This window comes from Hippocampus bargibanti, linkage group LG05 (genome assembly GCF_051943395.1).
Source record: "Hippocampus bargibanti isolate YZ-2025 linkage group LG05, ASM5194339v1, whole genome shotgun sequence".
Classification (NCBI taxonomy): Eukaryota; Metazoa; Chordata; class Actinopteri; order Syngnathiformes; family Syngnathidae; genus Hippocampus; species Hippocampus bargibanti.
Window position 1 is genome coordinate 28,931,882 of NC_142738.1, and position 27,216 is coordinate 28,959,097.

At 39.9% G+C, this 27,216-nt stretch overlaps 1 protein-coding gene across 1 annotated transcript; it reads right to left on the reverse strand.

Annotated features, from left to right (window-relative positions):
* Positions 1-959: 959 nt before the first annotated feature.
* On the reverse strand, positions 960-26,187 carry anpeplb (alanyl aminopeptidase, membrane like b). The gene is made up of 20 exons (XM_088997620.1): positions 25,538-26,187; positions 22,207-22,349; positions 21,975-22,105; positions 21,521-21,641; positions 19,877-20,031; positions 14,873-14,986; positions 14,550-14,693; positions 14,352-14,417; positions 12,268-12,333; positions 12,012-12,160; positions 11,464-11,543; positions 10,832-10,962; positions 9,393-9,448; positions 9,116-9,263; positions 8,916-9,004; positions 7,504-7,614; positions 6,051-6,218; positions 5,757-5,897; positions 2,570-2,633; positions 960-2,439 (listed from the first exon to the last, which is right to left on the reverse strand). Exons 1-20 carry the CDS (start codon positions 26,134-26,136, stop codon positions 2,296-2,298), a joined length of 2,820 nt encoding a protein of 939 aa, XP_088853746.1. The 5' UTR covers positions 26,137-26,187; the 3' UTR covers positions 960-2,295.
* Positions 26,188-27,216: the final 1,029 nt, after the last annotated feature.

Sequence of the window (27,216 nt, forward strand, 5' to 3'; positions counted from 1 at the left end):
GTCGGTTGTCCTTAAATCATTTGACTATTTTCTCACGCAGTTATTCACACAGAGCAAAACTCATCCCATATAGCCTATAAATGTAATTTAAAATAGATTCTTATCTTACAGACAGTGTATTGTCGGTGTTCAAATATTCGGCGTCTACTTCCGCCTTGACGCCGAAACATGTCAAGTATTTGAACACCGACAATACACTGTCTGTAAGATAAGAATCTGTTTTAAATTAGACATCAAGTAGAGAGGATGAACTTAATACAACTAGCCTATAAATGAGTTAATAATTCAGGGAAGCTCTTTTCAAACCAATCAAGGCACCCGTGTTTTCCCTGTTGCCCTGTTCAGCTATTTTGAATTTGATTAGCTTTTCCCAACATTCTTAGTCTTTTTTGCCACCTGTCCAAACTTTTTAAGAATGTGTTGCAGCCGTAAAATTGTTTTTGAGTTGGTCCAACAATAATGGGTTAATTTGAATCTTAAATAGCTAGTCTTCTTGAAAGTGACCCCTGTTGTAAAGTACAACAGGGGTCACTTTCAAGAAGCTTAGTGCTTTCATTGCGATAAAAGTCAGGATGTAAAATAAATGGACCTTCTATCTTCTTCATATTTTCAGAACATTTTATTTTCAATTCTTTAATATACATCATTTGTCAGTGAGTAGCCCCTATTTTTCTTGTCGTATATGACTACAAACATACAAATTGCAAACACACTTCATACATAAACAATGTACTTTAAGCACTTTAAGACACAAAATACCATCTCTAGCGCCCCTCTCATAAAATAATGTAATAATCTAAACAATAAACAAAAATACCATCAACTGCCTTTGTTTCTTTGAATTTCTGAACTCACTGGGATACTTTTGGTCAACGTGTGCTATTTGGAATGACAAATAAATAAGTATACTGAACTGGGTAGTGTTAATAATAATAATAATAATAATAACAATAATTCAATGTGTTCCGATACTACACCAATGTATAGAAGGCTAAATTTCAGCCTAGTATACAAATGACTTTGTCATATGACGACAACAAACACATCCATCCAAATTATGTTATTATCTGTGTTACAATTAAAGGACAACCGACGTCTCCGGACACATTGTGTCCATAATTTGTAAAATGGCTTCAAATGACTTCTACTGAGCGTATTTTACAAAGATTCCACCGCATATAGCTATATTTTACGTTTTAAGACTCGCTGTGAATATTCAGGAAGTCTTGTTTTTGAGTTGGTGACGAGTCCATACGTGACGTCACTAAAGGAACGCCCCTGACTGAAAAAAGACTCATTGTAGCAGTCCTTCCATCACGTCAATTTTGCTGTACTTGTTTGGTCTGAAAACCCCGTTTTGCACCAAAAAGCCGCCACAAGAGGGCGACCAAGCTCCATGGAAGGAATTTATCAGCCTGTGTAAACGGGCTGATTAATTCATCACACTAGCTTGGACGCCATTTTCTGCCTCTTTTTGGGTGATACAGCTGAGATAGGCTCCAGCAACCCCCGCGACCCTAATGAGGAATAAGCGGTACGGAAAATGAGATGAGAGATGAGACATTTCCCCCCAATGTTGCCTCAAAATGGCACGGAATAAATTCTTTAATCGATTGCAAACATGTATGCTTTCCTCTTCAGAACTATTTGAATGATATTCATAACTGGTTGTGTAACAAGAAAGCATATTCTCTGAATCTGAAGCCATTGTTTTGATTCTCCAGCAATGCTAGACGGCTTGGCGTGACGTCAAGAACTGGGGCAGGACTTTCTGAAAATGCCCAATTTGCAGCTCAATTTTTTGCAGATTTTGGACACTTTAAGTCATTGTTATTTGTGTTTTGCATATGAATAATAATATCATACTGCGTGTTTTGGGTATTTTAGATGCTATAAAACGTTTTTCTGATGTCAGTTAGGAAAGTGACGTCGGTTGTCCTTTAAGATTCTGTTCTCGTCTCTGGTATATTTCAAAATTGAACATGACATTGGCAGTATTCATCTCTTCCATTTGCATTAGAACAATATTTTATAAATAAATAACAACTATCCCTTTAGCAGGAAAATAAGGATGTTTAATTTTGTCCAGTAACCTGCATTTTGTTTACATTTTGTCCTCATCTCATGAATTAGGTTTTAGGAAAGTGCATCACTCCATTTATTCGTTGAACTTGTCTTCAAGAATCTGTTTTGATTCTGTAGCAGAGGAAGGCCTTTCAAAGTTGCCTTCACCATCTAATGGAGTTCACAATCAAATGCTAAATGTCATAATCTTCTAAATGACATGTCTTATTATTATTCAGTTCTGCTAAGAAACCACTCCAGCACGGTGTCCTTGTTTTCGCTGACCCACTGGATGTTGACTTTAACCTGCTCAATAACCTGCTCCATAGTCCCAGAAGCAGCACCAAGGTCAGACTTTGTGGCAAAATCCTTCAACTGCAGAGGTTCAGAAGAGAAGCACATTTTTAAAAGTACCGGTTTATTAAAAAAACAACACCAACTTGACTTTGGTGACTCATTTTATGATGATGTGTTTTGAATGAGATCACTGCTAAGGATAAATTACCTCCTCCAGTTCGAACTGAGTCGAGAACCTCCTGGTCACACCCTCAATCAGTTTGGCTCCATCGCTGGTGACAGGCAAAAACAATAAATATTACATTTGAACAACACAATTGTAATGTTGAAATTATTTGATCTGAGGATTTAAAATATCTGAAATAAGTTGATGGATAAGGTCATAAAGATCGCATTACAAACATTTGCATTGAAATGAATAAGCACTACTTCCTTGTGGCTTTTGTGAGAAAGAACTAATTAAAATTGATGACCTTTGTACGAGATGACAGCTAAATTAAACAAACCACCGTGGATCACAAGCTTAATGGCACCCGGTGATTTCAAGCCCTGCTCTCTTCAGTGGCCGGGGGATTGTAAACGGGCAATTGGCAAGCGAGCAAGATAAAACTTTTTCGCTGTGGTTCTGTGGTTTCAGACCAAAAGGTGAACTTGTTTCGGACTGTTTTTAATAGTTTCTAAAATGCTGTTGTCCCTTGAATGAACAAATGTACCTCCAATTTTTCTGCATTGTAATTTCATTTTGATACCGGTTTAGGAAAAGGGTCCCAAATGCATTACAAACTAAAAAATCATAACACTGACATGACTATTATTATTATTATTATTATTATTATTATTATTATTATTATTATTATTATTATTATTATTCGTCTGTGTAAGCTCTCAGTCATACAGGAGTGGTCCATCGATGAAAAGGTTTCTTCACCCGTGATCTGTAATTCTTTGAAGGTGTCGGACGTTTCGCTTCTTATCCAAGAAGCTTTGTTCTGTCACATCTAAGATTGAATCTGAGGTGATTCTTTTAGTCAGCTAATTTAAAAGTGGCCTTTTCTAAGCTACATACCAGCAGAAGGATGTCTCTCCCAAAGTTGGCAGCAATATGTCTGTGGTTACACAAACTGTGGTTACCCTCAGTGGTCTTTGAAAATACAGTGAGACCTCAACTTACAAACACCTCAACTTACAAACTTTTTGTCTTACAAACGTCAAATTTTAAAAAAATTAAACCTTATAATAAGCACTATTTTCATAATACACACCCACCACGGCTGGCGGAGTGATCTTCGGCGGAAGCACACGACCGAACAGCACCAGAGGTTAAGTTACCAACAGTCCTTATGGAAGGTGACTCTCCTTCCATAAGCCATCAACGACCATCAAAAAGGTAAATAAAACTTTATTTTACATCACAGTTTATTTCTTTAATTACAGTCGTCATGCAATGCGCCTCTCTTTCCAAACAGCAATTCCCTTTGGCCTTCGACCTCCAACGCCATTCCATCAAGCCATAAATGACCATCACAAATACGTCTGTGTAAGCTCTCAGTCGTACAGGAGTGGTCCATCGATGAGAAGATTTCTTCAGCCGTCATCTGTACAATTTTGAAGGTTTCGGACGTTTCGCCTCCTATCCAAGAGGCTTCGTCAGCGAACTAAAGTCTGACTGGTCGTATCGGCCCTATTTATATATCCCTAATATCCAGGCATGGCGGCGCCGGACACAGCTATGATAGGACCATCACAAATGTAAATAAAATGACTTTATGATACAATGCAGTGTATTTCTTTCATTACAATACAATTGCACATTTATTATACATAGAATAAGGTATGTTGTGTGTAGTTTTAAGGTTTATTTAGTTGAAAAGTATATTTTATGGAAACCCGGGAATGGATTATTTCCATTTTAATGGTTTCCTATGGGAAATTTATTTTTGAGATACACTCTTTTCGCCTTACACACTCTGTCTGGGAACCAATTAAGTTCGTAAGTTGAGGTCTCACTGTATGTCAAAAGGAAAGAATAGGGAATGAAACCAACAATTCTGAAGATACTAAAAGGAGAGGAGTAGCAGTACCTTACATTACAGGAGTTTCTGAAAAACTAAAAAGAGTCCTTTGGCAACACAAAATTCCTACTTATTTCAAACCGATAAACACGTTAAGGCAAACATTAGTGCATCCAAAAGATAGGCTGCCAAATGAAAAATAAAGTAATGTAGTTTATTCAATACATTGTAAAAATGAAAATTGTAAAGTGCAGTACATTGGGGAGACTAAACAAATTCTAAAAAAAAAAGACTTTATCAACATCGCAGGGATAATACTAGTGGGCCTCAATCGGCAGTACATATGCACCTAAAAGCTTGCAACCACTCATTTGACGACAATGAGGTTAAAATCTTAGCGAAAGAAAATAGATGCTTTGAAAGGGGAGTAAAAGAAACTATTTTCATAAAACAGCAAAATCCTTCCCTTAACCGCCATGGTGGGGTGAGGTTCAATTTGGATCGTCCGTACAATAGACTGCTTAGACAACATACGTTGACTTATGCTGATGAGGTGATACCAGGGCAAATTGGGCAATCAGGCCAGTCGTCAGTCAGGACAATAGAAGTAATCAGTGGAGCCGCAGGGATCAGCAGTCCCCTGCTCTCCCCAACCTGAGAGCAGGGACCAATCATAGCAGAGTCCGGCACCGCAGTCCGTCTGGACAGTAGGGATATATATATAGGGCCGAAACTACCAGTAAGTTTAGTTTGCTGACGAACCTTCTTGGATAAGAAGTGAAACGTCCGACACCTTCAAAGAAGTACAGATGACCGCTGAAGAAACCTTTTCATTATTATTATTATTATTATTATTATTAAGACAGTGGTTTATAGCTCAACAAATGGAATGTTTAGCACACCAGCCTCACAGTCCAGAGTTGGATTTGATTTCCATGTTTTCCTTGTTCCGGCGTTGGTTTTCCCTAGGTATTACGGTTTCCTCCCACATTCCAAGAACAGCCATGGCATCTTACCGGAATACTTAGAATTGTCCCTAGGTGAAATTGCGAGGGTGGATGGTAGATGTTCGTCTGTGTGCCCTGTGACTGACTGGTGACTGGTTGAGGGTGGCCTATTACTCATGAGGATAAGCAGATCAGAAGATGAAACTCTCTCTCTCTCTCTCTCTCTCTCTCTCTCTCTCTCTCTCTCTCTCTCTCTCTCTCTCTCTCTCTCTCTCTCTCTCTCTCTCTCTCTCTCTCCATCTGACCATCCCTCCCCCTCTCTCTCTCCCCCCTCTTTAGATGGACCGACAGACAGAAAGACAGACAGGCATTCTGCATTCTGACATCCGTCATGACAGCATAAATGTACAGTGTTAAGAAGTGAACAAGAACCAACCTCTGACTAACGTAGTCCCAGTTTGCCCGAATAAAATTCCAAGCCATTCCATGCCCCGCCACATTTGTGGCAATGTAGTTAATAGTCGAAGTAACATCCATCAGTCGTATCTTTTCAGGGTCCAAAGTGTAATCCAAGTACCTGCAAGATAACGGAGACATTCTTTAGTATGTCTTCTAGTCTTCGAGGGTTATCTGCGGACATCATAAAATGAGATCTTGTTCTTTAAAATGTTATCAGATTGACGACAAAGTATGATACGTCATCATGTTTGAATGTCATTGTTCACGTCACCTGCTTAGAAGCCAGATCTCTTTGGTGCATGACAGTGCTTTACGTAGCTGGTCTTTTTCTGAGGTTTTGCTCGTGGTCTGGAACTTATTCCAAGCAAACTCCCACTCTTTTTTCCCCCCGGCGGCCACAGCTTGGCAGTAGATGACTGAACGCAAGTTGGGGTGAATGCTGAGTTGCACAGAAACACACAAAACATGATGACAATTGATAGGAGACCTTATGTTTTCTCACAGATTTGCTGGAAATGCAATGCAGGGGCATCATGATTTTTTCCCCTCCAAACTGGATCCCTACAAAACATATTTCACGAAATACACATCCAAAGCCTGAGGTCAACCGCTACTCAGAGGTCACACTTGACCTATGAAATTTTAGCGAATGAAGTTTCTGCACATGCGTGCTTTACACCTTCTCTGCAAGCCCAAAACAATACAGTATAGTCTAATGTGATGCATTTTATTACAGTAAAGTCTCGTTATATCGATATCGGATATATTGATAGTCCTGGTTATATCGATACTATTTCTATGCACGCACGGAGAAAATTACATGCAAACAGGGTCGGATATATCGATAGTCACGGTTATATCGATATTTTTTCGGACTCCCTTGAATATCGATATAACGAGACTTTACTGTATATAGTACCGATGGAAATTTAGATTATCGCTGAAAGATAAATATGTGACTAACTGAGGCTTGGCAATAGCACATACAGAGGAAGTAATAGCCTTGAAATTGGGTTTTGATCATCCCTCTCATAAAAGTACAATTTCACATTTAACTGTGGTTCTTTGACGTGACGTGACATTCCATGCTGTTAGGGAGGCAACTGTACCTTCACATCACACAGCACAAATTAAATTAAAATTAAAATGGAAGTCAACTTGAAACATTTCTTTGCAATATTATGTTCTATGTACTGTGTCCCCACTAAAGCAACCACAGCTTTCGGAATCCTTTTACACTTTAGGAATACTGTACGATTAAAGCAGCAAAATTCACCATCTCTTTTTGGGGTGTATTTTGACACTCTTGTCGAGTGGAAATGACACCAGAGTTGCTCGCAGATCAGGTCACGACCAATCACGGCCCAGCTGTGTTTTGAATTTAAAACGGATTCTTTTCTTACAGACAGTGTGTGTTGTATGTGTTCAAATACCTGACATATTTCGGCGTATACTTCCGCCTTCCTTGGCTTATCCTAAGATTTTATTTTATTTAATTTCTATGTGGGCTATTTTAGAATTGTTAGGTCTTGCTTTGCCTCCAATAAGGTGACCTCTAAAACTTATACTTATACTTGCCTTTGCTACCGTACACTTTTGCTGGAGGCGATAGCCACACAATAAGAACAATTACACATATTACATACATACATACATATTTAAGATTACTATGCTGACATAGTTTGGGTCTGTAGCACATTTTGCATTGCCAGGTGTGTCTATACCTGTTGACGTTTGTGTCATTCATCCAGTCATCAAACATCCACGTAGCCATTTGGATGCATTCTTGGAGTCCATTGGAACAAGCTATGTCAATGGCCGTGATCTGGTTGTGCCTTAAAATGAAATCCAGTGTTATTTTTTTTGGTAAAATAACCAGTCAACTTGCTTTATTTGGATTGACAAAGCAAAGCCCACATATGTGTTGTTGTCCAGTGTTGTCCTATTTTCAAATAACATTGAATGATTACTTACTGACCCAATCCCAACTGTTTACCTCCCTTTATTAATATTGAACCTTGATCATATAAATGGAAGGGCAAAAACTTCCACCAATGAAAGATCAGTTAAAGATTCCAAACAGCTGAAAAACTCAGCAGCCATAAATTCTGCAACTTCGGTTTGCACTTTTTCTTCTGGGATGGTGATGGAGAATAATAAATTATCATGTTTAAAAGTGCCGTGCTTTGCTGACCAACTAAACAATGGGCCCACAGTCAAAGCGCAGATGGCCACAGTAAATCTGAGTGAAAAAGACACGGCAAGGTGAACTGTCGTCTCCATCTAGATTCTAGAAGGTCTGGCCTTGCACAGAATTTAGGGCTTGAGATACTCCTTTTTCACCAAAGTTATTTACGGCTTAAACATCCTGCACAAGCGCCAGATTACAAAATTATCAGTTCACGGAAAAGAGAACCAATTAAAATGTCTTATGTTTACTGCTTGCAGCTGTTGTTGCTCAGAACGCCCCGAGGCGTGGTATGCTAATCAAAAAAACTATGTTTTACTAATATATCACTTTAATTTACATATACTCTCAATAAATAGCTTGGCAGAGAGGCGCAGAATTCAGACGTATGTCATCTGATGACTGCATTCTGGTTCTGAGTCTCTGTCCACGGTGTCTGTCTGTCATAGCTCTGACAGATGGGCTCAAACATTTTCACAGATGTAAGACACAATGTCATTACCAAAATGAACTCAAAAGTGGACAGAAACATTTTGTCTGCCAAAATACGACCCAACAAACTAATTAGAAGACCTTTCATCATAATGACTCAAAACGCAAAGGAGTTTTTGGGCGGAAACACTTCCATCACACCATCTCAATCATCCGATGAGGAGACTAAACATAGTAACCGTCAAAACAACCCAAACAGTAAAAGAAAAGCTGCAAAAGCACGTGTCAAACTCCTGTACATGAAGGATGCTGTCCTGGATATTTTTTGTTTCAACTGTGGAAGAGTGGATTGAGTCTGATTTGTATAATATGCTTGTGACACAGTCCATTAAATTGATAAACATAAAAACAGGACATTAGTGCAAGGAAGATTTGGTCCTTGAAGTCAGATTGATTCAGACATAGCATGACTGAAGGGCTAGGTGTGAAATGCACGGTTTGCCACTGGTTGCTTACTGTAAGGAATGGTCCTCTGGAATTGTACAGTTGTCTGTGTAGTTTCTGAAGTAACTGTACAAGTTTTTAATTTGATCCTGAAGATAGACCTGAAGGGAAAAAACGTGTTGGGGAGTGACAAATAGTAGTGTTATGTACAATACGTTACATGACACTACTATTTGTTGCTACTGCTGGCCATGGAAAAGAATGGAACATGCCTGCATCGGTCCGTAGACCTCCGAGCGGTCAAACATGAGGACAAAGTACTCAAGATTCCGAACTGCCGACTCCCAGGGTATGTACTCCTTCTCATTGCGAAGGAACCACGTTGTATTGAGAGCCAGAGCCACATCGACAATTTTGGCCCTAAAAGAAATGTCGATAAGTCACAGAATAAGATCATATTTGCTCGTGTTGATTCGCAGAAAATTAATCTGTGGGGGTTTTATTGCAATGCTCATCTTCAAACATTTAAAGATACAACAGCAGTAATACCTTGCCAAATGAAATGCATCATCAATGAGCTGCCCTCGATTCATCACTGGAATGTGCTACAAAGAAAAAAAAAATAGATGAGCTGTGTTCAAAACATATGTATACGTACGTTGTAATTTACGAGACAAGTTCAATTCATGTAAAAAAAACTGGGGGAACCTGGGAGCAAATAAGTTTCATGAGCATTCTGCACCTTTTCGAGTGGCTATTTTTTCCTCAAAAAAAATTGTAGATTTTTCTGTTTCCTTTTTCTTACAGCTAATTAAAGGACAACCGACGTCACGTTTTTGTTTTTTAACTGACACCAGAAAAACGTTTTATAGCATCTAAAATACCCCAAACACGCAGTATGATATTTTTAGTCAAATGCAAAACACCAATAAAAATGACTTAAAGTGTCCAAAATCTGCAAAAAATTGAGCTGCGAATTGGGCATTTTCAGAAAGTCCCGCCCCCAGTTCGTGACGTCACGCCAAGACGTCTTGCATTGCTTGTGAATCAAAACAATGGCTTCAGATTCGGAGAATATGCTTTCTTGTTATACATCCAGTTATGAATATGATTCAAATAGTTCTGAAGAGGAAAGCATAAATGTTTGCAATCGATTAAAGAATTACAGTAAAGTCTTGTTATATCGATATCCGTTATATCGATAGTACCGCTTATTACGATCCTATTTCTATGAACGCAAGGAGAAAATTACATGAACGCAGGGTCGGATATATCGATAGTCCCAGTTATATCGATATTTTTTCGGACTCCCGAGAATATCGATATAACGAGACTTTACTTTATATGTGCCATTTTGAGGCAACATTGGGGGAAAATCTCTCACCCAAAAAAAAGAGGCACAAAATGGTGACCTCCAGTGGCCACCTCCGCTTCCACAGGCTGATAAATTCCTTATATGGCGCTTGGACGCCCTCTTCTGGCCTTCTGGCGGCTTTTGGGTGCAACACGAGGTCCCCAGACCAAACAAGTACAGCAAAATACATTGACGTGATGGAAGGACCGCTACAATGCGTCTTTTTTACGGTCAAGGACGGTCCTTTAGTGACGTCACCTACGGACTCGTCACCAACTCAAAAACAAGACTTCCTGAATGTTTAGCGCGCGTCTTAAAACGTAAAATATAGCTATATGCGGTGGAATCTTTGTAAAATACGCTCAGTATAAGTCATTTGAAGCCATTTTACAAATTATGGACACAACTTGGCCGGAGACGTCAGTTGTCCTTTAAAAACATTAACGATTGAGTGCCTGGCTCAAGGGTGTTCCAACCAGTAGTCCATCCACTCATAATTTCGCTTTTTAAAAAACACTTTAGAGCAATTGCCTACCGAGAGTCGTCCTTCTCTCCTTTATTCCCAATTTAAATCATACAAATTAAAAAATATCAATGGCAGTTGTATTATTAGCCAGCTCTGCTTAATACTCACATCTGGTTTTGATTCCAGCTGACTGAGGAGATGTATCCAATTTTCTGGGTTATAATTCACCCGATAGTATCCAGTACAGTTGACATTTGCAAGGATCCACTCTCCATGCTTGGAAATAAATGGATCTTTAACTGTTCCAAAGGAAACATTGGTTAATGTATTTACGTGTGTGTGTGTGTGTGTGTGTGTGTGTGTGTGTGTGTGTGTGTGTGTGTGTGTGTGTGTGTGTGTGTGTGTGTGTGTGTGTGTGTGTGTGTGCGGGCGTGCGCGCGTGTGTGTCTATGTGTGTGTGTGGGCATACGTACATGAGTGTATATGTGTGTGTGTGTGTCTATGCATTTATGTATGTATGTATGTATGTATGTATGTATGTATGTACGTATGTATGTATGTATGTCGAGAGACATATTGAGAGTGAGTGAAAGAGAGAGAGAGAGAGGGGGGAAATGAATTACGAATGAAGAATAGGGTGGAAAGTAGGGAATAGTCACACAAATTCAATGACAGACTTCTTATCAGGTGCACTCAAATCCAACAGGAGATGATATTTGTGTTGTGACTCTTACAATTTCTCCTTTTTGAGCTTCACAGGTTTGATTGGGCACAAAAAAAGACAAATGCTCTTCCCTTACCTGCTCTTCGAGTCTTCAACCAGACGAGAGAAGTTCTCGATGTATTTGACAACACTCGGATTGGAATATGCCACAAAACACTGAACGGTCAAAACAACAGACAGGTAATGAGCGTTTTTTCCAGCACGTTTCTATGTTTCCGTCCTTCAACATATGTAATTTGTTTGATCAAATCACCAATAAGCTCTGACAAATCCAAATACAGTAATCCCCCATTTATCGCGGTTAATGGAGACCAGAAACCTGCGAGGTGCGGACGCCATTCGTGATCCCACACCCACCTCGGCCCCACCCCCCTCCCCAAGGAATTTGTGTACAATCGTTTGTAAGTACTAGCATGATTCAAATATGTAAACAGAATTTATCCTTTATATATTTGAGACAAATACTTTTATATAGTGTATTTGAGACAAAGTATTTATACTTTATATATTTGAGACAAAGACAATAGCAGATACTGGTACAGTATCTGCTATTGTGGACGATTTGCCAACCATAACTTACCAATGAATTATCTGTTTTGCTCGGAAATATAAAACCTCCCATACCTTGAGTCCAAAGAACTGTTGAAGAGGAAGTGCTTCTGGTTGATTTCGCCATTGGTTGTATTGATGGTAATGACGGGATATCCATTTTGATTTGTCCATGTGTGCATCGTCCTGGTAACATCAATGTGACCCCCGTCATCAACAACAGCCTGAACGCAAGGAACAAAACGGTGTGAAAGAAGTGTTCCCTTTGTATAGGCTTCATATTCCTAATATGCCATTTGTTCGGGGGAGCATATGATTTTTGTGAACTTACCTTTCGTATATAGCCCCAAAGGTCATCTTGATCGGTGTTTCCATATTTAAAGGCACTGAGGTACATCTGGGAAGAGGAAAAGGGGTTAGGTTTCCGCTTATTTGGGGCGTTTAGGTTTTTTTTAAATGTACTATGGGAAGTTTGAAAAGACAAATACAGTAAAGTCTCGTTATATCGCTATTCAAGGGAGTCCGAAAAAATATCGATATAACCGGGACTATCGATATATCCAACCCTATTTGCATGTAATTTTCCCCGTGCGTGCATAGAAATAGTATCGATATAACCGGGACTATCGATATATCCGATATCGATATAACGAGACTTTACTGTATTTGCTTGCCAGTAGGCAAAAGCTGCAGAATATTATTTGGGCATGATCCACTCCAAGGTTAGTTTTGCTTCCCTCTCACTTGGACATATTTCCAGAAAGAATGTTTTGTTAAAAGTACAAATGGTCGTCGGATGAACGAAGATAGACGTCAGGTATCCAGTTGTGATCAGGTAACATCAGCCGACCTCGACTAATTACAGAAGAGCTGAAATATAGCTAATATTGTGAACTTGTAACTTCTTTCAGATTCAATCGAAAAGAAATGTGAACACTGATTGTCCGTCAATTAAAAAGCCCAAGTTCAGGGAGCCACATGGATGACAAAATGGGAAATCGTCTGCAGTGACCTCAGGTAGGATGAACAGAACGTTTTCCAAGATGTGACCGATAATCTGAGTGGCCTTGTGCCTCTGACTGACTCCCAGTTGTGAAGATCCACAGTACATGATAAACCTTCCTGAATGTGTTTAGTTGTGGGATGTAGCTGCCAACCGTACATCTCTCTTTTCCTTTCACCATGGAACAACAATTTCCCTTGTTTTCACTTTTTGTTGAGGGTATTTCATTATCACCACCACCAATTTCTGTGTTCCTGTCTCTTAATTCCTTTATGCTTTTAACCGTTTTTCTGCAGAAGCCCATTTTTTTCCAAGTGTTTGTTTGTTTGTTTGTTTGTTTCTTTGTTTGCATTGCATCATTTTTACACTAGGTTTTTACTGTAAAAATAATAATGTGAGCTTGTAAATATTTTTCAAGAACAAGCAAAGAATAGACAGTACACCAGTGGCATTGTGATCTTGTGGTTAGCACGTAGGCCTCACAGTGCAGACGTTCAAAATTCCATTTCATGTTTGTCCTTTCTGTGTGAAGTTTGCATGTTCTGTACATGCTTGCACGGGGTTTCTCTGGGTACCTCAGGTTCCTCCCACATCCCAAAAACTGTTGTGGCAGGTTAATATACACTCTAAATTGCCCCTAGGTGTGAATGTCAGTGTGGGTTGGTTGTTTGCCTGTGTGTGCCCTGCGATTAGCTAGCAACGAATTCAGACCTACTGCCTGAAGCTGGCTGGGATAGGCTCTAGCAACCCCCGCAGACCCTCGTGAGGATAAGCGGATTAGATAATGGATGGGTGGATATCCAGGATACTCTTTCATGAACCTTAATAATTATTTTCATGAACCTGCATCCGTACATAATTATTATTCTGAAATTACACATACTGACAAAGTATTTTATTTCATAACACCACAAACACTACATTGAAATGTGTTACACCTTATCTCTTGGGACATTTATGAGCCTCAAAGCCTCTTGTTTCCTTACCATGTGAAATTGACTTGACAGAAGCAATTTAGAATAATACAATGTCAAAGTCTCATGTAGGAGTGGAAAAAAAATTTAAGGGGAAATAAAAAGGACCCTCAGAAGGGATGGATTCCATCTAAATATTTTGCATCTAGGCGTGTATTCTATACAAAAATAAAATTGCAAAGCAGATGCTGGGATCAGCAAGGTCACTCATCCTGCTGAGATTCACTGGATATTGGACAGACGCCGGTCACACCAAACGTTATTTATTAGGGGAACATTGTGAATGTTTTAATACAAAAAACAAAGTGCACATGAGGCCCAGCTGGTCTTTTTTTGGGGGGGAGTCATCCTGAGAGTTTTCCAACAGCCAAATGTGTCATGCCACTGACATGTGCTAAATATTTACACTGATTAAAACAAGGGTATATCAGCACTTACTTTCACCCCTTTGTCAAAAACTCTTTGCTCCACAGCGTCAGCCAGCATTCTCAGCACAATTGCTCCCTACCACAAGAAGAAAAAGAAAGTCGTAAGAACGTCCAAAGTATGCAACCTCTTATCTGAACCTCAAACAAGAATTGTAAGTACTGGATGATGACATCTGTCTCTACTCGTTTTATATAGATTTGGGTATACCTTGTAGTAGGATATAACATCAAACATCTCAGTGATCTGGGAAGTGGACTGGATGTTTCCTTGTGGGACGCTAAGAGGATGTGAAGAAGCCAACGCGTCCTGCTCAAGTGCTCGGTGGAGTTCATGCATGATGTACATTTCTCTCTGGGTGATAACACAGTACATTTCATTCACCAGAAATACAAGGCAAAGTGCTTGACTGAGATCAAGACCAAAAAAAAAAACTTCCACTTGTCAAAAATCGCTTGCCCAGATTTATCGCAACCTTCAAATAATGGCCAATTTATACACTGCAGATATCCTGTGCATACATCTGAACTCACCACTTTAAACGTCGGTTCAACTTCATCCAGTGCCAAAGTTGACATGTAGGTGGCAAAGCCTTCATTGAGCCAAATTTCACTCCACCATTTCATTGTCACAAGATTTCCAAACCACTGTAAGAAAAAAGAGACCAAACCTTACAGGGCACCGTTTAGACAATGGCAGCATTGAATCTGAAGGTTGAAACGCGACACACAATTGAAAAAAGAGAACAAGGGATAGTCTTGCTTACTTGTGACTGTTTAATTACACACAACATGTAGCCACAGGAAGAAGTGCACCGAGAATATTACATTACTTCCGTTTTGTCCATTTCGGACTCTGTTTTTAGTTACCATTCCCCTTGGAGGGCCATATCATATCAAGAAGTCAAGAAAACAGTTTGTTCAACTATTGAACAACATATATATTTCCAAGTCCTGACAAAATAGGTGTTTCAGGGTTCTAAATCGTATAAACCAACTGTTTAAACATTTAGCAATTTTTTGTTGTACAACAGCATTAGTTGGAATGATTGATGCGAGATTTTTTCCCCTCCAGCATGACTGCAACACAATGGTTAGCTGGCTATCTATTAGCTATCTATTAGCTAGCTAGCTGATTGGCTGGCTATCTATTCGCTGGCTAGCTGCCTATCTATTAGCTATATAATAGCTAGCTATCTGTTTATTTATTTGAGTTATTCCGGGTTGAGTGAAAACGCTGGCGCATGTGGCTGCCGTTTCTCACCCAGAGAAAAAATGATCCAGTGACTATAAAGTGACCTTTGAGAGTGAGAGTTGTGAAAGGCGCTTACAAATGAAATGTATTATTATTATTATTATTATTATTATTGGATTGGATTGGATTTGCCTTTATTAGTCTTAGTCTTAGTTTCTCATCTCATCTCATTTTCCGTACCGCTTATTCCTCATTAGGGTCGCGGGGGTTGCTGGAGCCTATCTCAGCTGTCTTCGGGCACGAGGCGGGGGACACCCTGAATTGGTTGCCAGCCAATCGCAGGGCACACAAAGACATACAACATTCACTCTCACACTCACACCTAGGGACAATTTGGAGTGGTCAATCTGCCTGCGATGCATGTTTTTGGAGTGTGGGAGGAAACCGGAGGACCCGGAGAAAACCCACGCAGGTCCGGGGAGAACATGCAAACTCCACACAGGGAGGCCGGACCGGGACGCGAACCGGCGACCTCTGCACTGTGCAGCCGGTGTGCTAACCACTCGACTACCGGGCTGCCCTATTATTATTATTATTATTATTATTATTATTATTATTATTATTATTATTATTATTATTATTATTATTATTGAGTTCATAGGCGACCCCTGAAAGCCGAAAGGAAAAGAAGATTATTATTATTATTATTATTATTATTATTATTATTATCTCATCTCATCTCATTTTCCGTACCGCTTATTCCTCATTAGGGTCGCGGGGGTTGCTGGAGCATATCTCAGCTGTCTTCGGGCACGAGGCGGGGGACACCCTGAATTGGTTGCCAGCCAATCGCAGGGCACACAAAGACATACAACAGTCACTCTCACACTCACACCTAGGGACAATTTGGAGTGGTCAATCTGCCTGCGATGCATGTTTTTGGAGTGTGGGAGGAAACCGGAGGACCCGGAGAAAACCCACGCAGGTCCGGGGAGAACATGCAAACTCCACACAGGGAGGCCGGACCGGGACGCGAACCGGCGACCTCTGCACCGTGCAGCCGGTGTGCTAACCACTCGACTACCGGGCTGCCCTATTATTATTATTATTATTATTATTATTATTATTATTATTATTATTATTATTATTATTATTATTATTATTATTATTTACGTCTGTTTAAGCTCTCAGTCGTACAGGAGTGGTCCATCGATGAACAGGTTTTTTTCAGGCGTCTTCTGTACTTCTTTGAAGGTGTCGGACGTTTCACTTCTTATCCAAGAAACTTCGTCAGCAAACTAAAGTCTGACTGGTAGTTTAGGCCCTATATATATATATATATATATATATATATATATATATATATATATATATATATATATATATATAGTAAAGTCTCGTTATATCGATATCGGATATATCGACAGTCCCGGTTATATCAATACTATTTCTATGCGCGCACGGAGAAAATTACATGCAAACAGGGTCGGATATATCGATAGTCCCGGTTATATCGATATTTTTTGGACTCCCTTGAATATCGATATAACGAGACTTTACTGTATATATATATATATATATATATATATATATATATATATATATATATATATATATATCCCTACTGTCCAGACATGGCGTTGCCGGACTCTGCTATGATAGGTCCCTGCTCTCTGGTTGGGGGGAGCAGAGGACGACTCCCTGCCACTCCATTGATTGTTCCTATTGTACTGACTAATGACCCCACTGATGATGAGGTGATGCCCCACTTCCACCGGCATCACCTCATCAGTATTCCTAATCCTATTTTGCCTAAGTAGGCTGTTGTACGAACAATCCAAATTGAACCTCACCCCACCATATCGGTTTAAAGAAGGATTCACTGTTTTATGAAAATCGCTTCTTTTACTCCCCTTTTAAACCAACTATGTTCTTTCGCTAAGATTTTAACCTCATTGTCGTCAAATGAGTGGTTGCTAGCTTTTAGGTGCATATGTACTGCCAATTGAGGCTCACTAGTATTATCCCTGCAATGTTGATAAAGTCTTTTTTTGAGAATTTGTTTAGTCTCCCCAGTGTACTGCTCTTGACAATTTTCATTCTTACAATGTATTGAATGAACTACATTACTTTGTTTTTCATTTGGCAGCCTATCTTTTGGATGTACTAATTTTGGCCTTAAAGTGTTTATCGGTTTGAAATAAGTAGGAATTTTGTGTTGCCAAAGGACTCTTTGTAGTTTTTCAGAAACTCCTGCAATGTACGGTACTGCTACTCCTCTCCTTTTTGTATCTTCAGAATTTTTGGTTTCATTCCCCATTCTTTCTTTCTGACATTTGTTAAATGACCACTGAGGGTGCCCACAGTTAGTGAGTGCTCTCCTGATATGTTTAGACTCCTTTTCTCTGAAAAGTCAAAGTCAAAGTCAGCTTTATTGTCAAATATGCTAATATGCATGACATATAGCACAGACTAAACAAATTCCCAAAAAAAGACTATCAACCTCGCAGGGATAATACTAGTGGGCCTCTATCGGCAGTACATATGCACCTAAAAGCTAAACTCATTATACGACAATGAGGTTAAAATCTTAGCGAAGGAACATAGATGCTTTGAAAGGGGAGTAAAAGAAGCGATTTTCATAAAACAGCTGAATCCTTCTTTAAACCGATATGGTGGGGTGAGGTTCAATCGGGATCATTCGTACAACAGCCTACTTGGGCAAAATAGGATGAGGAATACTGATAAGGTGATACCGGTGGAAGTGGGGCATTCAGGCCAGTCGTTAGTCAGAACAATAGGAACAATCAGTGGAGCGGCAGGGAGTAGTCCTCTGTTCCCCCCAACCTGAGAGCAGGGACCTATCATAGCAGAGTCCGGCACCGCCATGTCTGGAGAGTAGGGATATATATACAGTGAGACCTCGGTTTACGAACCACTTGCCTTACGAACTTTTCGGTTTACGAACGTTACATTTATGAAAATTTTACCTTGGCAGACAAACTATTTTTCGGGATACACACGGAGCTGCCACAATGAGTGTTGTGTCGTGCACGAACGAGCCCGTTCTCCTAAGAAGAAAATGGTGGCCACCGTGTTTGTCCTCTATTCCCCGCCCCCAGTCTTCGGTTAAAGCTACGCTATTGGTCAAGAACGCAGCAGTGGGCGATCGGGTTACAGACAGAGAGAGAGTGAGGCCGTTCTACCAAAAACAAAATGGCGTCCGGTTTAAAGCCACGTGATTGGTCAAGAACCCAGCAGTGGGGCGGGGGGGTTAAACATTAAAGAGACAGGCAGACAGGGAGACAGTGAGAAAACACACACACACACGAAAGGGAGATGACAGAGCTTGAAACAAATAAACAAAAGTGTGAGAGTGACATGACAGATTGTAATTGTTTTCTATGGGAAATTAATTTTTGGGGTACACACTTTTCGCCTTACACACTGTCTGGGAACCAATTAAGTTCGTAAGCCAAGGTCCCACTGTATAGGGCCTAAACTACCAGTAAGACTTTAGTTTGCTGACAAAGTTTCTTGGATAAGAAGCGAAACGTCCGACAGCTTCAAAGAAGTACAGATGACGGCTGAAGAAACCTGTTCATCGATATTATTATTATTATTATTATTATTATTATTATTATTATTATTATTATTATTGATGAACAAACTGTAAAGAGGCGCTGTCCAATAAAATACTTAATATGTCTATCTTATTTATACTTGTGAGAATCGAAATTTTGGTACATACAGTAAAGTCTCGTTATATCGATATCGGATATATCGATAGTCCCGGTTATATCGATACTATTTCTATGCACGCACGGAGAAAATTACATGCAAACAGGGTCGGATATATCGATAGTCCCGGTTATATCGATATTTTTTCGGACTCCCTTGAATATCGATATAACGAGACTTTACTGTATTTTAGCAATCATGATGGAAGTTCCCATGTTAGATTTGCTTTCGCAGGACACAATATGATGTGGCAGGCCAGATCTGGCCCCCGGGCCTTCACTTTGATATCCCGTTGTCTACAGTATGTCACACTTGACGGAGCTCAAGGCAGCTTCTCAGGTGATAGGTTATCACTAAAATGAAACCTAGGAGGTCGCTAAATGAGAGAAAACGAACGTCTTTGGGAAAAGGAAAAGGCCCGACCAGGAGAAAGAAGAGCCTACGACTTTCAAGAAAAAGAAGACTACATTAATAGATAGTATCCAATTTAAAATATGGATTTATTTCAATGTGAGATTCTAGAATGAACGACTAAGATCTTGTCAAGTTTGGTGAGGTTTTTGTTGGGAAGCAAACTTTTAAATAATCCTTTTTTTACCAACCTGGTGAGCCAGCTCGTGTGCAATGACATAAGAGATTGTTTCCTTGTGCAACTGGGATGACACTCCCTCTTCATACAGCAAGCCTCCTTCATCGTATGTGATTAATCCCCAGTTTTCCATCGCAACAGCAGATAAATCCGGCAGTGCAATTTGATCTGGGAGAATGGTGAAGCACAATTACAGTCAGGCTGAGATTCTTCACGTTCACACATGGGCACAATTTGGAGTGTTCAATCAGCCTGCCATGCATGTTTTTGGAATGTGGGAGAAAACTGGAGGACCTAGAGAAAACCCACACGGGCTCGGGAGAACATGCTAACTCCACACAGGGAGGCCGGAGCAGGACACGAATTTGCAACCTCTGCACTGTGAAGCCAGAGTGCTAACCACTCGACGACCGGGCTGCTCCCTCTCTATCATTAATGATTTTATGATACTTTGGAAAAGGAACAGAGTCCAGCAAAATACCAAGAAAAAGAAAACTCCACAAGACTTGTGCTAGGACCAAGAAATGGGCCCTTACATCCTGGTAAGCGGACAACATTTGCTCATAATGACAGACAATTCTATCTAATATAAGGGTGTCAAACTCATTTTTTGCCACAAGCCACATTGTAGTTACGATTTCCTCTCGGGGGCCGTTATGAATTTGGGGACGCCATAAGAACAAGGGTCAGGGACCTTTTTGACTCAGAGAGCCATAAAAATAAAATATTTAGAAATGTTTTTCAGTGAGAGCCACACACACACATGCAGGTGTGTGACATTTAAACAAATTGTCAGAGTATATTATTTAAAATAACTGTGATAATATTCACCATTAATATGAATATTTTTCTGTTCCTCGTGATTGGTAAAAAAAAATCCAGCCAAACGATCGGAATGAAAGTCAACTTGCCGGGTCCATAGGCGAAGCTACTGTTAACTAGCCTGCACACTGCTCATTAGCTTGCAGGCTTGCTTTCTGCTGTCTCTCACAGAAGTATATTGATGCTCACGTTAGCATGGGGCTTGTCAAAGTGCCACTGATATTCAACTGTTTCATTATTGTATAATTTCATTGCAAATTAGCATCACGGCAGAACTTTTTCTCTCCACAAAGGCGAATCCTTCGGTCCATTCAACCTGAAGTCTACGATACTCATCCTTTTTTTTTACCTGTCAGGCTTATTTAAAAGGGGGCGTTTACCTGTTTCGACATCAACGGCCATAGGTCAGTATCATCCAATCAAAATTGCGCTTTCCGCCAACTGCCGCTCAAACAGGAAATGAACAGTGAAAAAGCGAGAATATGTATTTAGTTTTATTGGCGAGCCAGATGGGCTCGCCGAAGTGGTTTTCAAATTTGAAGTAAAAAATAATGACTGTTTTTGTGGATTACATGGGACAATTTGAAATTTTGGTACAGACTTTTGCAAGCATCGTTAAAGTTTGATTTGCTTTCGCGGCGCAAATAAAACAATGTGGTGGGCCAGAGTTGGCCCCTGGGCCGTGACTCTGATACCCGTGATATAAACTATTTACACTAGTCATGATACATTTCTGCAAATCTTTAGTGCAGGCTTAAAAGCCTTTTCATGACATATCATCAGATTGTAGTCACACACTGAATTGTCTCTATGATGGTCTCGCAGAAAGTCTTACCGAGTTTTTTCAGAAGGTAATTGATTTCGAATGTTTTCTCGTAGAACGTGAGAATCTTTCCAGTAACACTTGCTGCATATTGAGTGTGTCCGGCATCAGTAGCCTCTGGCCGAGCAAATATCTGCATGAGAAAATCATAGAAGGCAGGATGTATGTTGGGTTTTTATTATCAAATGAAACATTGACAAAAATGTGGGTGCCCTGTCATTAGAGTTAGCTTAATATGCTGAAAATTAATCAACGCAAATCACTGCATTATTTTTGTGGCCTAAGTGAATGATTGTTAACTGCAAAATCAGTATTTTGCTCCAGTAGCAATTGTGTTATTATTTCTTTAACGGAAGGGTACCAACAATTTTGTCCTCATAAGTCTCTAAATAATTGGTTGCGTAAAGGGAAGCAAAATACATTACCTGTCAACACCAGTAAAATAACTCACTGCATCTGCACTTACTTGGATTTTCACACGGTTGTGCTCTGATGGGGTGGGTGTGAACTCTGAAACTGTGAATGCCAACAAGTATGTTGACATTTTTGGTGTGGGATGAAAACGCGTGACTTCCCAGTTTTTGATAAGACGAGAGTCTGAAATAAGGGTGTGGGGACATGTTTAAGTAGAGAGTGTCAAAGTATACAGTTGTGCCTTTTTCAATACACAGTCGCTATTCTAAATGTTATTTGTTTACCTGCCACTGCTTCATTTCCAAGTGCCATCATGTTTTCTCTATGCATGATTGACACATCAAATACAGCTTTCATTTCCGGCTCATCGAAACAAGGAAACACTCTTCTGGCGTTTGTTGGCTGCAGATGGGTACTGGCAAGAAATCTACGACATAAAAAGTGAAATATTTTCACCACTAAAAATGTAAGGGCTGACACATAAGAGTAAGCCACATATGTATGTGCACAAGAAAGCTCCGTAAGTCATACATTTCCCATTTCAAACAAGTCCCCAAGTTACTGTAGGAAAAACAGTAAAGTAATTAGAGTCCACCACATTTCAATGGAGTCAAATCATGACTTGGTTCAAGCAAGTCGTAATTCAAGTCAAATAATGTTGCTCAGCAATACGATATAAAAGTGGGAATTAAATAGGAGAGCTTCTCCACTGGTGTTTGACTGAGACCAAAACCACATTTCTCCTGCTGAATTTGAGGTTCGACCTCCCAACAGAACCTCCTCTCCAGCACCACTGAATGGAACTTACCTGGGAGGCTGAGGCGTGTGATTCCGCCCATGTTGGAACACACCCTCCGATCCCCCTTCTTAAAAAAGGGGACCACCATCCTGGTCTGCCAGTCCAGAGGCACTGTCCCCAATGTCCATGTGATGTTGAAGAGCAGGGGTGTCAAATTCATTTTTTTTGGCCCAGTTTTATGAATTAGAATGTTTCATCTCCTCCACATATTACATACAGAAAACACAACAAATTAATGAATAGTTTTAACATTTGAAGTCAAGAATAATGACTGTTGTTGTTGTAATGATATGAGCAAATCGTATTTGCATGTTCAACTAGTGATGCCTGGCTATAGACCAAAGGAGCATGCGCGCTGTTGCAAGTCAGTCTGATGAGAGCCTACGAGAGCCACACATGTCAATTGCCTTCTCCCTCCAACCAACACAGAATCAGAATCAGAATCATCTTTATTGCCAAGTATGTAGAACACACAAGGAGTTTGTTTCCGGTAGAACACGCTGCGCTAGTATCGTCGTCAAAAACAAAACAAAACTGCTAAGTGGCACTATACGGTTCCATTTTGGCCGTCCTAAAAAAGAACCTCAACTCTATCCAGAAGTTGTATCATTAACTGAACCCGCTTACACAAAGCAACACAGTTGTGGTGGCAATTTAAAATTTTGGTTGGACTTTCGCAAGCATCATTGCACTTGGCATGCTTGATTTGCTTTTGCGGGCAGAATAAAATGATGTAGCAGGCCTGATTTGGACCTCGGGCCTTGACTTTGACACGAGGGCCTGACGGCCTTTGTTCACCAGCTTCTTCAGAAAGCACTTGACCTCTACGGTCTCTCACCCAGATTGTGAACAACTACCACCCCTAGCTCTTGAAGTTCTATATTTATCAATCATCACCCAGGGTCATATGAACTATCATTTATATTCCCTCACCAAGGCGCTGCTTACCATGGGTGACCCTGCCAGGGGCATACAGTCCCACAGAACTTCACTTCTAATATCATTGGAACGCATAAACACCGCCACCACGGTAAGGTGACTGCTCATAGAAGGGGTCTAGGAAATAAACTGATATCCACATAATGAATAATGCATGTATTTTTAATGTTTTTATGGGTGTTTAGAACAACCTATTATGCACTTTTACTCTCACAATACATATTGAAATAGAGAAATAAATATAAGTACTGTAATCATCACTTTAAAATGACGGCTGCTTTTGAGGCCAATATGGTTCGTTTGGTGAATCAGAGACACAAACTTTGTGCACTGTGAGATTCAGTAAAGTAGACATGTATAGGTTGACAAGAGTGTTGTCAAATCAAACATGGTGAACATGCTCATGACCCAGTGACTGGCTGGCAACCAGTTCAGGGTGTACACAGTCTACTGCCCGAGAGCAGCGGGTATGGTTGCTCGCACCGGCGCGGCCCCCGTGAGGAGAAGCAATGCAGGTAATGGATGGTCAGATGCTCATGTATGTATATATCCATGTATGTATTTTCAATGAGAATAACATAAAGAGAATGACATACAGTTTCACTAATATTTGACCAGACATTAGTGAGCTAAATGTCACGGTCCGAAACGAAACAAATATGTTAGGATTGAAAACGCGCTTGGAAAAGACAGGGAGAGAGACCGGCCAAGAAGTAACACTCCTTTTCAAAATCGTTTCTGACGAATGTACTAGATTAAGTCAATTTGCCTTCAAAATATTGATTCAGACTCAGTCATTAAGATGAGATCAATTATCGATATTTTATTTCCATTCATGTCATGGCCTGTTTTCTAAACACATAATAAATCCAGACCATGTTCTATGAAGTCCAGATTGTTCAAGATTATCTATCTTTCAGCATCAGTTTTTTTTGTCCAAATATTACATTGAAAATAGTACAGTGATACCTTGGCTTACAAACTTAATTGGTTCCCAGACAGAGTGTGTAAGGCGAAAAGTGTGTATCCCAAAAAATAACTTGTCATAGGAAATCATTAAAATGAGAATAATCCGTTCCGGGGTCCCCATAAAACATAATTTTCTACTTTCTAATTCTCTAAGCCTTATAACTAAGAAAAATATACCGTATTTTATGTATAACAAATGTGCTATGGTATTATAATTAAAGAAACATGTATGCTTTCATCTTCAGAACTATTTGAATCATATTCATAACTGGATGAGTAACAAGAATCTGAAGTCATTGTTTTGATTCTCGAGCAAGGCAAGACGTGGCGTGACGTCACGAACTGGGGCTGGGACTTTCTGAAAATCCCCAATTTATTGCAGTTTTAGCAACTTTAAGTCATTTTTATTGGTGTTTTGCATTTGACTAAAAATATCAGCCTGCATGTTTTGGGTATTTTAGATGCTATAAAACGTTTTTCTGATATCAGCTAGGAAACAAAAAAGTGGTGTTGGTTGTCCTTTAAAGAAATAAACTGTACTTTATAATAAGGTCATTTTATTTACCTTTGTGATGGTCGTTGATGGCTTGATGGAATGGAGTGGCCGGTTTCATCAGCATTAAACACTTGATGAGGAAGGTAACCTTCTTTCACCATCTTGATGAATGATCCCTTGTAGGAACTTTCTCTGTGATAATTGTATCTCGTTCCTCATCAATTGTCACATCACTCATTGCGGCAGCTCCGTGTGTGAAAAAAGTTCATATGCCAAGGTAAAGTTTGTAATCCAAGGTAAAATTTTCAGAAAAGTAACGTTTGTAAACCGAAAAGTTCGTAAGCCGAGGTGTTCGTAAAAACCGAGGTATCACTGTACTCGAAAGAAACCAATAAAAATATTCCACACTTACCTCACTGTATTATCCTTAGAGTCTGGAAACCCTTCGTTATATGTGCTTAAATATAAGGCTTGAAGAGTTTGTGATATCTGTCCTTTGAATGAAAGGAACAAGCTGTAATTCATTCCAACCTCAAGTGTATCCTTTAACTGAATCTCCAAGAAGTCACTTTCGTCCGCATGATGCTTCATATGAGAGATCCCAACCTTCTTTTTTGTAATTTCATTCTTCACCAACGGATCATAAACCCTCAGGTCTCGGCTGTGGAGGTAAATGCTCTGCGTCTTCTCAACACAATAAAAATGTACTGTTGAATTACCGGTGAATAGCACAGTCTGGTTGGGAGTGGTGACGTTAACTTCCTCAATGATTCTGGAATAGAGATGAAGATGAAGAAAAATTTTGTAGTTCTCAGGCACAAGATTTGTCGGCAGCCGCATGACAGGTGGTGGTGCCATCGTGGTGGTTGCCAAGGTTGGTCGCGGAGTTGGGTTCATTGTCGCAATCTCAGTTTTGTACAAAATGATCATCGTGACGATGCTGCCGATGACAGAAACAGTCAGGATGCCAAAAGAAACGGCGAAGGCCTTGGACGTTGAGGTCTTCGCCATGGTGGCTGCTTTACCCGAGGTCCCGTTTTCCTCTACTATCTGAGTTTAGTCTCAAAGATCTGTGGACTTGTATACATCTCTGACCTGCGAGAACTTATCTGCATCCAATTAACAGCCCTCCCATAAACGGGGCTTGGCCCAACTATCCTAACTCTGTTTTTGGATTAAGCATTAACCCGGAAATTGTATAGGGAGCAAAGAGTATGTGATTCAGTGCAGGGTGTTGTAAAATATCCGTCATAGATTGTGATTAGACATCTGGAGGTGGTTACTTGTCGTCTAGCCACACATTCAAAGCCAATTCTCATGAAGCGCAATGTTGTCAATCTTTCCCACTCATGTTGCTCACCTTGCATTCTTCAATGTGGTCATTCTCATTTAAAGACAATATGAAAAGTCAACGCAATCCACACAAGTGCCAAATTTTTAGGATATGAAAAATGAGACAAAAACCCATTCCCATTAATGTGATTTATGACCTGTAAAACCCAGTTGAAAATAAATAAAAATAAGTGACAACAAACAATAGATTTATTATGGTGGCACAAGCGTGTGAATCCCCTTATAATTGGACTTTGTTCAAAACGAATCAATCGTGTGTCATGTTGAATGATGACAAGTGTTAGTCAGCAGAAACATGGTACCACTTCAAGTCCCGCTAATCCTTGAATAAAGTTGGCTGTTTGTCAGAGATATGACAGACAGACACCGTGGACAGAGACTCAGAACCAGAAAGATTGTCCCCACTGCCGGCAGGAGACGCAGTCATCAGATGACATACGTCTGAATTCTGCGCCCCTCTGCCAAGCTATTTATTGAGAGTATATGTAAATTACAGTGATATATTAGTAAACATAGTTTTCTTGATTATAATGCCACGCCTCTGGGCGTTCTGAGCACCAACAGCTGCAAGCAGTAAAACATAAGACATTTTAATTGGTTGTCTTTTCCAAAAACTGATAAATTTGTAATCTGGCGCTTGTGCAGGATGTTTAAGCCGAAAATAACTTTGGTGAAAAAGGAGTATCTAAAGCCCTAAATTCTGTGCAAGGCCGGACCTTCTAGAATCTAGATGGAGAC